The 17,182-nt window shown below is 41.9% G+C and overlaps 1 protein-coding gene across 17 annotated transcripts in view; it reads left to right on the plus strand.

The window, feature by feature from the left end:
* LOC6533257 (collagen alpha-1(XV) chain) overlaps positions 1-16,185 on the plus strand; it is a 57,543-nt gene extending 41,358 nt beyond the window's left edge. For 4 of the 17 annotated variants that reach the window (XM_039373466.1, XM_039373472.1, XM_039373467.2 and 1 more), the window contains 15 exons: positions 1,664-1,693; positions 2,150-2,263; positions 4,770-5,024; positions 7,447-7,524; positions 7,631-7,877; positions 8,072-8,149; positions 8,884-9,038; positions 9,133-9,225; positions 11,436-11,558; positions 12,137-12,163; positions 12,764-12,778; positions 13,144-13,274; positions 13,844-14,023; positions 14,087-14,323; positions 14,602-16,185. In XM_039373466.1, the coding sequence (XP_039229400.1) occupies positions 1,664-1,693; positions 2,150-2,263; positions 4,770-5,024; positions 7,447-7,524; positions 7,631-7,877; positions 8,072-8,149; positions 8,884-9,038; positions 9,133-9,225; positions 11,436-11,558; positions 12,137-12,163; positions 12,764-12,778; positions 13,144-13,274; positions 13,844-14,023; positions 14,087-14,323; positions 14,602-14,677 (1,839 nt within the window). In that variant the 3' untranslated portion in view covers positions 14,678-16,185. The remainder of the gene's footprint in view (positions 1-1,663; positions 1,694-2,149; positions 2,264-4,769; positions 5,025-7,446; positions 7,525-7,630; positions 7,878-8,071; positions 8,150-8,883; positions 9,039-9,132; positions 9,226-11,435; positions 11,559-12,136; positions 12,164-12,763; positions 12,779-13,143; positions 13,275-13,843; positions 14,024-14,086; positions 14,324-14,601) is intronic. The other 13 variants (XM_043206985.1, XM_043206986.1, XM_043206989.1 and 10 more) reach the window with 10 other exon arrangements.
* Positions 16,186-17,182: the final 997 nt, after the last annotated feature.

Consider the following 17,182-nt stretch of genomic DNA (forward strand, 5'->3'; position numbering starts at 1 on the left):
GCACGTTCGGTGGCCACCGTTGTCGTTGTCGCGAATGCCACAAATGGCCTATCTCTGCTAATAATCTTAAAACCGCGGAGGTAACACGAAATCATCTCCTGGCGAAAGGGCCGAAACGTAAGCGTCTTGAGCACGCGAGCCACCAGGCCTAACCTAACCCAAATGGAAGTGGAGTCGTCGTGTCGACACTGAAGTCAAGTGGAGTCTGCACTGGCAGAAAATAGGTCTTATTTAAAGGCAGTTTAAAAAAGGTTTAGAAGGTTTTAATAGTGAACCCAGCCAAAGAAAACATAGTAAAGTAGTATAAAATACTTTCTGAAATGCTTTATTAAATCTTATAAATTTTTCTTGATAATATTTTTCATTTTTTAAGTTCAGAGAAAGCTTTCTTTGCAATATATTCCTATAAAAAATGGTTTATAATCATAGAATTACTTTCCGTGCAACTGTGGGCCTTACTGTAGTACTACTGGCCTTAGGCGGCAGTCAGAGGCTCAGTTTTCAGAAGGCAGGAGGCAGTATTCGGGGTGCCGCATGCCACATGCCACATGCCACATGGCAATGTCGATGGCGGTGTTCCAGCTGGTGGCAATTACCGTTATCAGCGCATGGCGCGCAGTTCACGCGGTTAAATGCGGTGGCACGCACACAGATACAGATACAAACACAGATACGATTGGGGGGGCAGCAACATGGAGTCGGAGTCACCCACACAAAGGCAAACACATCACATCACTCCGGGCATCCGAAGCCCCGTTGCCACTTTGAACCCTTTCATGCAAGAGTGAAACTTTTCTTTTTGCCGCTCGGCTTTATCACCGCATTTCAACGCCGTATGTTGCCCGCTTTTCCATCTAACTGTGTGTGGGTGACTGTGGGTGGTTGTGGGTGGCAGAGGATGGGGGTGGGCCGTAATCATTATCGCACTGTTACGTTTATGAAAGTGTCAAGCTACTTGTGGTCGACGAGGCGGCAGTAAAAATCAGACAGCCACTCGCCTGTCGGCCCGCCCATTGTTTAATGTCGGAGGGTTTATCATCATTATCATCACCCCAGAGTCGGAGCGTTTTTAAAAGCTTTCCAGGGAAAGCCGTATACCCTCGGCATTATCCTTCGGATTGGGCGGTGCCAGGACACACGACAAGGAAGCCACCAGCGGCTGAGCAAATGCGCTTGGGTCCAAGCATATAATAATAAAATAGAAATCAGATGAAAAAGGGAAAGGATATTAATGGAATATATTGAAAAAGAACTTAAGGGAGAATGTAATAATATATATTATATACTTTGCCTCAATTTAGGGTATACAATTAGTTGGGCGATTTTTAAAGCCGACTTTTTCTATAGACGCACTTAGAGTTACTTAGGAGGGAAATGCTTTTATGCTTATTAGAACGGCTTTTGATTGCCGACACGACATTCACTTCTTCAAATGTTTTATTCAGAAATTCAATTACCCATGCCCATGTACAATTTGTATCTATGAGTTTTCCCGGTAAAAGTAAAAGTTGCAATTTTGATATGTTTCCCGATTTTCTACCAGTGAAATCATCTACTAATACGCTTTAATTTCACGCCCATTGCTCTATATTATTGTTAAACGTATATCGTATCCAAAAAAAAAAACTATGTATTCTTGTAACAATCAACACATAAATAACAGATAAATTGGAATCCAACCAGGACCTTCAAGGTATAAACATTTTAACAATTTCATCTTATGTTCCACCCACCATCACCACCACTTACTCGTTAATAAAACACAACTAAAATCGCAAAAAAAAAACGAAAAGGTTTGTCGGGGGTTAAGCGCTGGCCACCGCCTTTAATGGACTAGAACCACTTGGCATCATTAGCCCCGCCCCGAAATCTGAGAGGCGGTACGCCCCCAAAAAAGAGGCCCCACTACGCCCAAATAAAAAAAAAAAGATCATTAATCAAATTTGAGATACACCGCCGTGTGTTTTGGTGCATGTGGTGTCCTGGCGGCGGTGTCCCTCGTCAAAAAAGGGGGGCCGCCTGCTGTGAAGAAAAACGATCAGAAAAATGGGGGTCCCCCGCAGACGAAGATACATGTATCGAAAATAAATTGTACAACAAGCAAATATTTAACAAATTACTATGCCCATATACACATACCCGCACACAGGAATCCCTAATGGTCAACTCGATGGGCGCATTCCGGGGCACGACGCAGCCAGGAGCCAAAGGTGTGCCCGGCGAGAAAGGTGATGCCGGCCAGAAAGGAGAGCGTGGCGATCCGGTAAGTCATGGGGGCATGTTCTGATAAATGGCCCAGGTTTTCCTTGAATTCTCTCTCCCAACCTTCCAGTTTCCCATAGCTCTAGATGTGTGTGCGTGTGTGCGTGAGTGTTTGCATTATAAAGTGTTTTTTGGGTGGGAGGAGGTGGAGCTTGGAGGCCCGCACGATTGTTGTTTCAAATATATAATAATAATAACTTCTGCCCTATTGACTACTCAATTGATTTTGAGGCTTCTTAAAAGGGCAATCGGGCCAAGGACTTTGTTGCTTTTTGGCCCAAATGAGCAAAACAGGGCTACGACGATAATTTTCTATTGGGCCGGGCAATAATCGTATTTGGTCGGGCATTTGGGTGCAAAAGGTCAGAAGGTTTGCATTTACGACCAAAAACCAGAATGTATTTTAGTTGTAGATAAATTTTCAAGCTCTATAAAAGCGTTTTTAAGCTTGCATACTATACAATCTTATTTTCAACTTTATGAAGAGCTAAGATAATTTTTGCTTGTTTATGGCACATTTTAATATTTTACTGCTTTCCAAAGTGACAAACGTATATAGTTTTAAATTTTATTTTCAACTGTCTATTAAATCAAAATATAGTAAAAGTGCTATGGCTTTATGAAGAGCTAAGATAATTTTCGCTCGTTTATGGCACATTTTAATATTTTACTGCTTCCTAAAATGACTGCTTCCTGGCAAATAAATGCCAAGCGATTAAACCCGTGAAAGGATAAACGCCCCATCTACCAAATTACTACTTGAGTTCAAGCTAAATTGTACCCAATTTGATAGATAGTAATAAGTCTTTTTTTGGGGGCGCTCAGCTTCAGTTGAGGTCCTGCTATTCTATCCCTTCGTTATCCCGAATTTCATATTTATGGCAACGCAGTCATTTGTGCAGGAAATACACAATTTGGGACATAAATTTCTATCAGCAGTTGGCCAAAGAGAAAAATGCGTCAGTTGCGACGATGTGGATGTGTCTTTCGTTGGGGGCCAATTTGTGTGCATTTATAGCTCATTTGATTTTCAGTGGATATGATATGATCACCAGCTTAAATGGCTCCCCTACGCACACACTCATCATAAACTATTTGGTTTCGTTTCAGCTTCTTTTCACTTCTCGTTTTGGCATTACTTTCATAATAAGTTTTGGCCATTTGGAAAGCTCATCCTGCTTAGGCGACGCTTACTTCCCAGCCATTACCCTGTATGCCATTTAACAGCTTAGTTGGGGTGGCTTTGCACCCTCGGACACCCTCTGCGGGTGTCTCTCCCTTTTTCCAGGATATTTCTTTTATGTCCTGCAACCTCAAAAACTTAAATCTCCAACCAGGAGGACTCGCATAATGTGCTTGTTGTTAGTCTGTTTGTTTGTCGGTTTTTTCCCGGCTTTAGCTTTTGAGCTCGGTTACCTTCCGGGTGTCGCAGATTACTCTTGCAAAACAGCATCCAAATTGGGCCCACGACCTTTGATATATATGCATAAGTAATATTTATGCGGCTTGTGGCAAAGGAATCTGGCGTAACAAGGTCGCTCTTTTAAGTAGTTATTCCCTTCGGTGGCCACACCCGGAATTAATCGTGCGTAAAATAAAAAGAAATTATGCAAACAGCACACACACACACACACTTGATGAAACAAAAAAAAAAAATCGATTGGGATTTTATGATAAATTCACGCCCAATTTGTCAGGGAGACGGCGTTATTGCATTACAATTTTCGAGGGCAGAAAACTAATATGGAAATTAGCATTTTAAACGTATGAATACACGCACAATTAGGTACGTTTCATTAAGCCTAAAAAACAGGAATCTCAAAAGACAGCCAGCCGCCAGCAGAGTAGTCGTGTGTGTGTGGGTGTGTGTGTTGCCTTATTAATTATTCATTAGTTGGTATTAAGTTGGCGATGTGGAGCAAGGTTCGCCAACGCAACAAACTGGGGAAAATCGAGGAAAGTAGCAGCCGGATCAGCCAGCAGCCAGCCTCCCAATTTTCCTCAACCAACTGCAGGCGTGCGAATTTATGGCGAACCATTTAAGGCGCTGATGATGTGGAAGACGACGCTGGGGATGAATTGAGTCGAAGGAAGGAAGCAAATTTCCACAAAAAGGACCTCCCTGTCCCCCCCACAGAAAAGGAATATGGTTTTGTGTTTTCGGGCTTGTCACCAGGCATTGCATAAATTTCTCTGCTCGTGTGTTGCGTGTGTGTGGATGTGAGTGTGGGATTTCGGAATTGATTTGATTTCAAAATGAGTTTGAATTGAATTTCTTTTTTTTCGGTCGTCGACAAAACGTTTGAAATTGAGTTTTACGGCCAAATTAGGCGAGAGAACTGCTGTTGCCGCTTCTAGGCTTCCCACACACAACCATATATAGTATTCCCTGTATTTCCTTATGCCCCCCTGGGCACACACATGTATGCCTACATATTTAAGACCGTAAATCATTTCACACAACTTGCGCTCCTTTCTCACCGAAATCTTTTCGCTGGCAAAAACAGGGTCACAAAGGTGCACACGGGCCCAGCGGCGCAAAGGGTGAGCCCGGCGAACCGGGAACACCCGGACTGCCGGGATTGCCGGGACAGGCCGGACAGCCCGGCGGACTTGAGGGACTCGCCAGTGCCAATGGGACCAAGGGCGAGCGGGGCGAGAAGGGCGAGAAGGGTATGCGGGGTCGGCGTGGAGGAACTGGCGCCACTGGACCAATTGGACCGCCCGGAAAACCCGGACCCATGGGCGATATTGGACACTCGGTAAGTGAAGGGTGGAATGCGACTGAAAGAGTCCCGACCACTCACAACTTTCGCATGCATATTCATGAGATTGACCAACTTTCACATGCTTTCACCCATGCTGGCCAGTGGCGTAGCCACAAATTACTTCGTGGGTGCAGGCACTGAGTTTTTGAAAGGAAAATTTTGTTTTTTAAATATTTTCATAATACAAAAATGGCCAGAGTATTAACCACAAACAAGATTAAAGGCATATACTAAATTTAGGCATATTTACCAGAGAACTGCAGCAAGCCACCGGCACCCTAAGTGTACCCGCTAAACACCGGGAGTCTCCGCACCCGGGTGTTTGGAGACACCCTAAATTTAGCAATGACAAACACCCGGGTGTTTTGCCACCAGGGTGTTTTTTGTACTTGCACAAAAAACACCCGGGTGTCTGCTGTGCAAAGAAGTTTAGGGTGGGTGACGCGCAAGCAAGGAACGGCCGCAGGTACTTTTCTGTATGCATAAAAATTGTATGGGTGGAAGCGAGACACGGTCCAAAAAATTTAGGGTGAATGGAAACACCCAAGAAAAAGGTCGTGCACATGTTTTTGCGTTTTTATGTATCTAATGTCTTAACAAAAAACAAACTTACATATGTATTATTAAATAATATATTATGTATATTATTAAATAGTATTTATACTTAATTAACACAATTCTATTTCTATTGTTTTTTTTATCATTTTAAAAAGAAAAATTATACATACAAAGTTAAATATGGTAATTAAATATTAAAAATTTTAACAAAGCAAATAATATAAGATATAAAAAAGAAATGTCTATTTCGTGTTGGTTAAATTTCTGTAAATAGAATGCATAGTTCTACAGATTTTTGGCATAATATATTTCGTTTTTCAGTACTTAATGTACTTTTCTTTTTCGTATGTTACCTACCACAGGCACTCAAATGTCTACCAGACACCCGGGTGTTCACCAAAACACCCGGGTGTTTACCAAAACACCAGGGTGTTTACCAAGACACCCGGGTGTTTCCGAGAAAAAGGCACTTGCCTTTTTCTGCATGTTTGCCTTCTCTACCCTTCGTTATGAGTGGCGAGTGTGATTGGTACCCGCGACGTAGGGTGCCGCATTGATTCGGGTGCGCAGGCACCAGGGTGTTTGCAGACACCCGAATATTTTGACCGGGTGTTTGTATGTACCCTCGAAAACCGGTGTGAGTGGCACCCGCACTCAAAATTGTTGAGTGTGATCAGGGTGGCTAAAAATGCCACTCTTGCAGTTCTCTGATATTTACCATTGTTTTTCATATTGAAAGGAGTTTTTTAAAATCGCAACATGTTATTTATTGGCATTATTTTAATCTACATATCACGAGCTTAGGTCACTGTTACTTTTACCCTATAACTTTGGTTTTAAAGTACTCTTTTACGCCTTCTCTAATCCTCAACCAAAGAACTCAAAATTGTGCCTTACTGCGCCCATGACCTAGGCTATATATTTCGTGATGCTAAGAATGTTCACAGACAAACAGAATTTTCCTGGCCGCACTCGCAATCTAGACAATCAGGGCACTGAAAGTGGTTGAGTTGCACAGCAAGAGGAGCTGCAAAAAAAAAAGGACAAAAAGCGTTGGAATAAAGTCAAACGAAAAGTATTTTAAGTGCATTTTCATCACGGTTATTCAGGACGCGGCAGTTGGTGCATCGCACGATTCCAATTGCAGTTTACCCAGAAATTCCGCCATTATTCCGCAATAACAACAGCTAAGCAATGGCAGCAAGGAGCAAAGTTTCCTTTTTGTTTCTTTATTTTTGTTTTGGATCCGAGTCAGAGTCAGTGAATTGAGAGGCAGGCGCGTGTGCTGCACGGTATGCCCATTGCAAAAGGACACCATGACATTCTCTATGCCAACTGGCATCGTTTACCGTCCCGAAAAATCAAAATCAAGCAACGTTTTTACATGAGCTGCCATTTCTGCAGCCAAATTTTGGAGTGGGCCACGGAACTTTGGCTCCATTGCCGGAACGAGTGAAGAGACAAAAGCATTGCAACTAGCAAAATTGTTGCACATTCCGAAAACGGCAAAAGTTTGCCCGTTTTTTGGCCATAGTTCAAGTTGCCCCGTTGGTCCGATTCCCAGTGTTAGGAACTGCATTTGGGCCAAGTTGTATATGCTTCGCACGAGGCATTTTGCTGGCAATGATCTTATAATTTGCCCTCCAACTTTCCCACTTACGAAAAGGAGAGTATGATTTTTGCTGGCCATCTGTAAACTTTGATACGTGCCGTTGTCATTTAAGCGATTTTAAGGACTTTATTCCAATAATTGAGTGCATTTTAAACAAGCCTTCTTGTATTATTATTTTTCCATACAATACCCATTTTGTTCTTAATTTTACTGATTTTAATGACGCCCAATTTAATTGATTCACAGGGCCGTCCTGGCATGACAGGACCAAAGGGTGAAATGGGTCCCAAAGGACCAAAGGGCGATTCCGGCGGACGCGAAGGGGTAAGTGCCAAAAGTCGATGTCAAGTATACGCCCCGTGGGGCCAACAGAATGTTGATGGATCACCAGGGGTGCTGCATATACTCACCTACTGAAACTCACTTGCAGACAAAGGGCGATAAGGGAGACCGAGGTCAGGATGGTCGCGATGGCTTGCCAGGACCTCCAGGATTACCCTCCACTGGTGGAGCCGATGGCGACAGCGGCGGCGTGCAGTACATCCCAATGCCAGGACCTCCAGGACCTCCGGGACCACCGGGTCTGCCGGGACTTTCCATATCAGGACCCAAAGGAGAACCCGGAATGGATTCGCGAAGCTCTTTCTTTGGCGATGCATCCTACTACGGACGACCAGGTGAGATAGGCTATGCAAAACTGTGCTATGCTAACATAAATTGTATATATGTCACTTGTGAGCTTAGTTAGCTAGTGGTCAATATCTGTACATAGTTAGCATTATCCTTGCCCAAGAGCAACAAAAAACCAAAAAAAACCTAACTTATCCAACCGCTATCAATCCATGTCATTTGCATCGTCCTCGTCATCAAGGAGCGCGCTCATCCTTGGACGAACTCAAAGCACTGCGAGAACTGCAAGATCTTCGCGATCGGCCCGATGGCACAGCCGGTAATCGAACTAACTAACTACAATCTACAATCTACAATCGAAACTCCCATTCACCACATTAGAGTAGTTCTAGTCCTTTTGTATGTTGCATGACTTACCTTTTGATTCAGCTGATTACGTTCAGTTCCTAAATTACCTATTCAATCACCAACATTTATGTACACGAGCTAGCTCCATTAATGGAACTCACTAGTAGTGAGCTGCTCATATTTGCACATCATCATTAACTCATTTGCCATTGATGGAGTACAACGTGTAAACATTTTCTTTATGCGCGATTTTTCACATCGTCATGACTTTTCCTCCTTCTCCTCTGCCAAAAATGGTAAAACCAACGACTCATGGCCCCCACACACACAGAGATATTACATATTTTAGTTAACAGTAATATTTTGGTCAGAAGTCAAAATGGAAACGGTTGAATGTGCAGATGTAACATTTAAGCACAATTTTATTCATATTGAATTTCGGGCACACATGTAGAGCAACAGGATATAACAAGGCTTTTTATAATTATAATTACATTGTTGAGTGCACGAATATTGATTTATTGATTTACTCATTCGAATATCAAATATTGTAGAGGCATAGAATTTGTGAAAACTTTTATAAAACAAATAGAAGTTAGAAATAAGTATGTTGGCACTGTTATGGTTTAGCACTTATTAAGTTCAAAATAAGTGAAAGCGGGATATCAAATATTGTGTCATAATGCATGAACTATGTATTTTCAGAGCCACCACGCCAGCCAGGACATTCCCACAAGCATGAGGAGACCCTGGGGCTCGTCGATGGCGAGGAGCCATACTTCTCCGCATCCTCATCGAATATGAACATGAAGATTGTGCCGGGCGCAGTCACCTTCCAGAACATCGATGAAATGACAAAAGTGGGTGTCGATTGGTTAAATTTGGCAACTGCCATGTATTTTTAAAAAAACCCTTTCGCTGATATGTGTGTACATACATATGTGTATTCCGCAGAAATCGGCCCTGAATCCGCCGGGCACATTGGCCTACATCACCGAGGAGGAGGCGCTACTGGTTCGCGTGAACAAGGGATGGCAGTACATTGCGGTGAGTTTCGGGACAAATCCTTTTTTGGTTTTTTGGTTTTGGGTTTGCAATATGATTTCTGGCTCCTAAGCAAACAGAGGGACTTTTAAAAATGCCAAATATGACAGCCGCTGAGCCCGCCGACGGGCGGTTATTATTTTATAGATCCCGCTCCCTTCCATCCACGCTTCTTGTGCCATTATGGCTATAAGCTGCTCTTTGGCAACAAAAAAAAAGAAGGAAAAAAGGAAAACAATGGAGAAGATTCAAATGCATGCAAAAGTAGATGAGACAGGCCTGGCAGAGGCTTCGCCTTATTTATTTATTTATTTTCCTTTGCCTGCCATAAAGTAAGGTTTGTTTGGCATTGCCCTTGTATCGACTCGTTTTTTATTTGCACATTAAATGTTGCAGACGTACAGACTGATTGCCACCCGAAACATGGGTGCTACTATACATACTATATATACATATGTGTATCTGCGTTATTCAATTATATTGACTTGCGCTTGGCTTTTCACTTGAGCCGGTTAAGGGATACAAATAAAAAGGAAGGACACGGGGGGCTGCGAGTGTCCTGAGACATGTGGCATGTGGCAGGCAATTTGAGTCAGCCAAGTCAGTCAGTCCGTCAGAGGCTCAAAACATTTATTGATGGAACATAAAACATGCATCGCTTCATATGGCTTGGTGGATAAGTAGAAGGAAGAAAGACCATAAATTCTTTTTGCCAGATTAAAAGTAATATTAAACGGAAATCGAAGGTTTTTATTGTCGTCCTCTGGACAATTCCCCTAAAATGTCGAAATTTGCCAATTAATCTGGACCTGCGTTCAAGGTGAACTTGCGCCTTATGGGAGCCTTTTATTACCCTACTTTCTCCCTCGAAAATTTGCTTGGGTCAGCAGAAATTACACACACAAAATTGCTCGATTTCTCAATAGCTTGTTAAACATTAAAGTGGCCACAACTTGGACTGCTTGTTGCGTTATTGAAATCATCAAAAAATGAAAAACGAAAGGCCAGCCACGGGAAACTAGTGCCTCGATTGTGGCAAAAGTGTACAAAATTCTCCGAATTGGGGAGCTGTGGCTGCTGCTGCACAACAGCAACATTGGTAAAAAAGACGAAAAAAAAACAGCTCGAGATTCGATTTCCGCTTCCGTTGTTGCAGGGCACAAAAGTCAGCACAGCAGGGTTGTGCCTCGTGGCTCCAGGATCCTGGTTACTGGTTACTGAGCACCGACTACCGAGTCCCGAGTCCTGGCAACTGGCATGTGCATAAGACAGCCCGGAATGAAAACGAAATCTCTTGCCTTTGACGGCAGCATTTAAATACTTTTGACAACAAAAAACCCAACACAGCACCATGAACTGTCAGTGTGTGCCGAGTAATATGGCGAAATCGGGTGGAGAGCAAAGGACTCTTTGTTGACGGAATATCAGCAAGCCAGGAATTTGGCTGCACGGCAACAAATAGTTATGTACTTATGCTCCAATAATACATTAATACTCGAAATGTTCGTAAAATGAACTTCCATTGAATACAAGACTTTAATCTTCAATTTCTTGATAAAATGGTTTTATTTACGGAATAATAGTTTGTGAAGTATTCCGAATCTTTGCCGGTGTAGTCGGGACTCCTATTTGCATTTCGCTTTCGTCTGGGCCAAGTACACAGCAGTCTGTCGAGATACGGAGATGGTAGCCGAAGCGCCAGCCTAATTAGATTTCAGTACACGAGTCGACTACTTAAAGTTCAAAATAGTAATTAAAACTTTTGTCAGACGACGTCGCGCATTATGGCAGTCGAAAATTTGACCCTAATACACTGGGCCCGCTAAAAAGCTTGGGCTGGGTGAAAGGATGGGCATAAGGACTCAGATCTGGGGATCTGTGGATCAGGGCGGAAGGGGGGGAAGGGTGTGGGACAGTTGCTACATATATTTACCCAACACGTAATGCAAATATTTGAGCAAAAGTTTCAATACAACGCTGATTTCATCGCATAATGGCATGGAGCCGAACACCGGCTGTTTGCCTTCTGTTCCAGCGCTGAAATATTAACTACTTGAAAGGGTCTGACGAGCATATTTGCGCACAGAGCCTCTTGTTTTATTAATTACAAATTCGTCAAACGCTTGTTTGTCTCTGCGCCTTTTAATTACGATTCCACATTTAATTCTCCCCCCTTTTTTTTGTATATCCCCATTCCCTACTATCTTCTGCAGCTGGGAACTCTGGTGCCGATTGCCACGCCCGCTCCGCCCACAACGGTGGCACCCTCGATGCGATTCGATCTGCAGTCGAAGAACCTGCTCAACAGTCCACCACCCCTGCTCAATACGCCAACGGTGAGTGGAAAATGATGGAAAATTGTCATTATCTTGCTGCCACACATCTACTTGCTTGCCACATTCGAATCGCATCCACATCCACATCCATCGGTGGGATAATGACATTGATACCGGGCAAAAAAAATAGAAAAAGAATTTCGAGTTCTTCGAGGGAAAATCAGAAGTCCTAGTTGCGATTCCCTTTTGCCTGCATTAATTGTACTCGACTTTGATGTGCTCAACATGAAATATTTATAAATCGCGAAGCACGCTGACACTGATTTTCCGAATGTCATTTCCCGCCGTGAGTGTCTAACAAAAATGTATTCTACTCTACATAATTGAGTTGGCGATTTATTGATAGTTATTTTATGATGCTGCTTGATTTATGTCAAATTTTTAATGGAGTTCACTATCAATGTTTTGGCAACTCAACTTTCATGCAAGAAAGCTACAAAAATACACAACAAATGCACTACACACTACTTGTTCCTAATTTCACATTGAATACTCAGTGAGACGAGCTGAAAAGCTGAAGCAATTGCTATCGATATAACCTACTAAACTTATTTATAATTAATTGTCATTCAATGCAGTTTACAACCGCGCCCGAATACGAAACGGTAATTAAATCCATAATATTCGCATATCGTAGTGTCGACTAAAAAATAATAAAAACCAAACGGGCATATTTTCAAATAACCAAACGATTTTTGCACCACACACACTCGTTGAATAAATAATTTAATTTGTTTTGCTGGTCGATGGAAATATTTCTAATTAGCAAAAATTGCATTTAAAGTTCTGTTGTACACGGAACAATTGGTGTAGTTTGATTTTCTGCTTTTGTCTGTATCCATTGTTTTTAAATCTATATATTCACTAAGCCAATGGAAACCCTATACTTTTTATCTAGACAAATAAGTTATATGTTTAATTCCATTTCCTTGTGTGTTTCTATGTGATTTGCTTTTATAACTAGACGCTTCTTGATTGAATTTTGTGTCCTTTGCTTTTGGGTAATCCATAAAGCTTAGTTCTCAACGAAACCAAAAATCCAGAATGTTGAGAGCTTCTTTTTTTGTGTCTCGGTGTTCGAATGCTCGGAATTTTCCATTTAGATATATTAAATTATGAACATTTTTGTCCCACATTTATGGCTGCGTCTACAAACAAATTTAATGGATTCGAAAATAATAAACAAATTAAAATCGTATTTCCAGTGGTATCCGCGAATGGTGAGTTCTCTTTTCCCCCCCTCAATTTAGCTAGATTCGACCTTTGAGCTCCTCTGCCCACGTTTTAACATTTTTATGAGTGCTGTTTTTTTTATGGATTTTTTTTTCTTGTGTTTAGTGCCCGGAAGGAGGTTTCGGCATCTATTGTTTTTGTTTCCTTAGAGTCCCTACAATTATTTGAAATATTTTACTATCCATTACGCGTACCTATCAATTATTGTACAGAGTCCCCGGGGGGTTGCGACCGCCCTCCCTTTGTAAAGCAAACAATTTCTGGCTATTAAATTCTGTATTAATTAGATCTTAAAATGCTTGACATAAATTCCGCATTAATTTCATGCCATATTTTCTTGGATCCGCAATAGCTACGCGTGGCCGCACTGAATGAGCCCTCCACCGGCGATTTGCAGGGGATTCGGGGGGCGGACTTCGCCTGCTATCGGCAAGGACGACGGGCAGGACTCCTGGGCACCTTCAAGGCGTTCCTCTCATCCAGGTGAGTACTTGGTTTTGTCTTTGGCAGCGAGTGTGTCTTATCATTCTTTAGATTTTTCACGCGTATTTGGCCCGTTTTCGTGTTTAGTTTTTTTCGGTGCTGGTTATTAGGATTTTTTCACAAATCCAGCTCGGGAATTTTGCCGCTTCAATGCTCGGCATTGCTCATACGCCACGTTGGCCCGACTGAGCCGACACTTTGGGAACTCATTAGTTGCCGCATAATCTTGATATTTGAAGCGAGGCGAAAGCGGCAAAAATGCGCGCGCCCAAAGTATGAAAACAAAAGCTTGTGAAAACAATTTCGTGCAATTTATTTACCCAGTGCTACCGGCACACCAAAGGGGAGGTGGACTTGTAGTAGGAGTTTTACGAGTTTTGGTGTTTGGGCTGTGCAAGGAAAAAAGCATAAATAAACAAACGAACAAAGAGCTAGAACCGAGCGAACACAGCACCTGCCCTTCAGACATCTTTTGATGGCAGTTTGTTCGTTCGCGTATAATTGCCGCTCGTATGCTGGCAATAACTTGTGCATAAACGGAATGCTTAACTCTCGTCTCTCGTCTGCAGGGTACAGAATCTGGACAGCATTGTGCGTACGGGTGACCGGGATCTGCCCGTGGTGAACACTCGTGGCGATGTGCTCTTCAACTCGTGGAAGGGCATCTTCAATGGCCAAGGTGGCTTCTTCTCGCAGGCGCCGAGAATCTACAGCTTCAGCGGCAAGAATGTGATGACGGATTCTTCATGGTACAAATCTATACTGTTGCTAAAGTTTTTAGAATATATTTATATTGCTAATAACCTTTGTAGGCCCATGAAGATGGTGTGGCACGGCTCGCTGCCCAATGGCGAGCGCTCCATGGACACCTACTGCGATGCCTGGCACTCGGGTGACCATCTGAAGTCCGGCTATGCCAGCAATCTCGATGGCCACAAGCTGCTCGAACAGAAGCGCCAGTCCTGCGACAGCAAGCTGATCATCCTGTGCGTGGAGGCACTTTCGCAGGATCGCAAGCGCAAGAAGCGGGAAATCGGCGACGGCAGCAGGTGTGTACTTACACGTGTCCTATTGATTTGGCATTAACGTTTTTATTACTTGCCAACTTTGCTCATTACCTCCGTGGCCACAAGCACTTGTGCACAGGGAGAAATTACCACCTTAATTTGAGACCTTTTTTTATTTGTAAACTACGAATAATGTGTTCTAAATCTTCTTTTTTAATTAAACCCTAAGCTGTTTAAGTTGATGAATGAAAATATTACAATTACCACTTGCTTAGTTTTATGTTATTTAATTTTCTCACTGTTTCTGTTTCATTTCACAGTCACGGCGAAAGTGAAGGCAGGGAGTTCAAGACGGCCGATGAGTATGCAGCGCATTTAGAAAATTTACTGCTGTAAGCGGAACCGGAAGGAAGAAGCAGAGCGGCGTCACACCAAACCATTCTCATGCATAAAACAAAACAAATCACAGCACTCACACACACACATATATACACACCCATACACACCTACACACCTACACACCTACACACCTACGTGCATACATTGAATGTAAACGTGAATCATGGCCATGCATATAATCAGCGAATTCCAAACAAAAACCAAAAAGAGAAATACTCAGACGGCAGATGGATGTTGCATATAAATACATACTTACATATATTACCCGTACGCATACACACTACTCGTAGGTAATATGTCTAATATATTGCTACACGTCGTATATGATAAACGCAAATAGATATATATATATATCGTGGATATATATATATATATTGAGTTGTACTTTATGTTTAGGACACGGCACGAGCAAGCAGCAATTTTTTGTACAAGCAGAAAACGTATTTGTAGTTTGTAAACTGTAATTTGTAACTTACCGATAGCCGTAACCGAACTAATGTCTAATTTTGTAATTACATAAGCTCACCCCACAATGAAATAGAAAAATAAACTAAAAGAACAAAAAGAAAAAGAAAAGAAAAACAGCAGCGGAACACCCAGTCGCCTCCGCCTACGCAATACTGGCCAAATTAGTATCCTACTTAGAACGTATGGCAATGCACCCGAGAATCGAGAATTCAAAGGCTCTCCAAACTCTTCACAGGACCCTGTATATGCGTGTATAAATGTGTATTTTTGTCAAAAGACTTCTAGGTGTGTGTACATTATAAGTAAGCCCCGCGTGGTTACAATACGAAACAACCGTTTTTAACTATCGCATGCAGCCCTTTCTGCCCACTCTATATACGGTAATATATATCTGAAGGTTATATAGGATATACATATGTTTTACGAACGATTTCTACAGTACTCCTATCGTAGGCCAGAGATTTTCTACAGCGTAGCTCGCGATTACCCACAATACTCGTTACCGACGAATATTCCACATTCGGATCGCAGTTTTTATATGCATCAGATGAGTAACGATAATGAAATTATAGCATAATCAACACACATACATAAGTACATACACATACATACGTGGATGGTAAATTCGTAATTTATTGTCATTCGATAACGAAACACTTAACTAAATTCTAATTATAGTTACCGATAGTTAGTTACATAATAATTTCTTTTTGCATTTAACCAATGCATTTCCAACTACAACATTTGTAATGTAATTAAACGTAATTGTAACGACAGTTAAGGTATTAATTTAAAACAATAAACCACAAATGCAGAACACAAAGCGATTGGCGCGGTAGCCAAACGCATGGTGACATTATATAGTACGATTAAAGTAATATAAATTTAGTGAAATCAAAACTGAAGTGCAGAACCCTCTAGTCCTAAGCCTAAAATATGATGCGATGAAAAGAGCAGAGCGAGTGCATAACAGAGATACATAATAGCATAATATAATTGAATAATATGAAACAATAAAAAGTAAACTATCAAATGCAGCAAAAGTCTTGTCATTCGGAACTTTTCTACTTTCTGCTTTTTAGTGCAATTTATTTAAAGGCTGTGGAAAATAGCTAAAAAGTTTGCTGCACATGGGGCAATAGTGATAAATTGCCTTCGGGTGTTTTGGCCTTAAAATATTAATATCCATAAACACGCATCGAAATTTCAGAGTGAGCCCGAACACACTTGGCATATCGACAAATCCCCCATGGATCCGGGCGCAATTGTTGTCTATCTGAATTCGAAATATTTTATATGGCTCATACATTTTTCAGGATATAAAAAAAAATATTACAAATTCATCTACCTGGCCATCTACCAAATGCCGCTTAGAAATTACTTTGCTCAATATTTTTCATTTAAGTTGGAATCAATTTTCATTTCCATCCCAGTCGGCCCAGCATGGCAACAAAAGGTATTTTTATATGGATGTGGCTGGGGGAAAACAAAGAGCATTGCTCCATTTCCATATCCACGTTTACCTGTATTTGAATCTGTATTTGTATTTGTAGCTGTATTTGTAGCTGTATCTGAATCTATATCTGTATCTGCATCCGTAGCCCCATTGAAGCTTGTCTGAGCCGCACGTTTGATAACCAATTTAAATAATTTTTCACTTGAATTAAAGCAAATGATTTCAAACAAAAAGAGCCACGCCACTGCGAAGCTCGGCGGAGCCATTGATGCTTTATGAATTTCAATGGCAGGCCAACATAGTTTCCGGATGCGGATTTCATACTGAGCTGCCGATACCCCGGCAGAGATACAGATACATTTTGACGATTCCGATTCCGATTCAGATTCAGTTTCAGATACTTAGGCAGCGGCTGTATGGCTGCTGTCAGGCAAATAAACAAACAGGCCAAGAAGCTGCCGAGTGCCAACAGTTGCGATTCGACTTGGGACTGCCAGCTTCCATTGTGATTGAAGCCGCAATATAATCGGGAAAATTTAACGTGCAGCTGGATTTTGGTGGCTGAAGTTCTGGAGGAA

The sequence above is a fragment of the Drosophila yakuba genome, chromosome 3L, assembly GCF_016746365.2.
Source record: "Drosophila yakuba strain Tai18E2 chromosome 3L, Prin_Dyak_Tai18E2_2.1, whole genome shotgun sequence".
Classification (NCBI taxonomy): domain Eukaryota; kingdom Metazoa; phylum Arthropoda; class Insecta; order Diptera; family Drosophilidae; genus Drosophila; species Drosophila yakuba.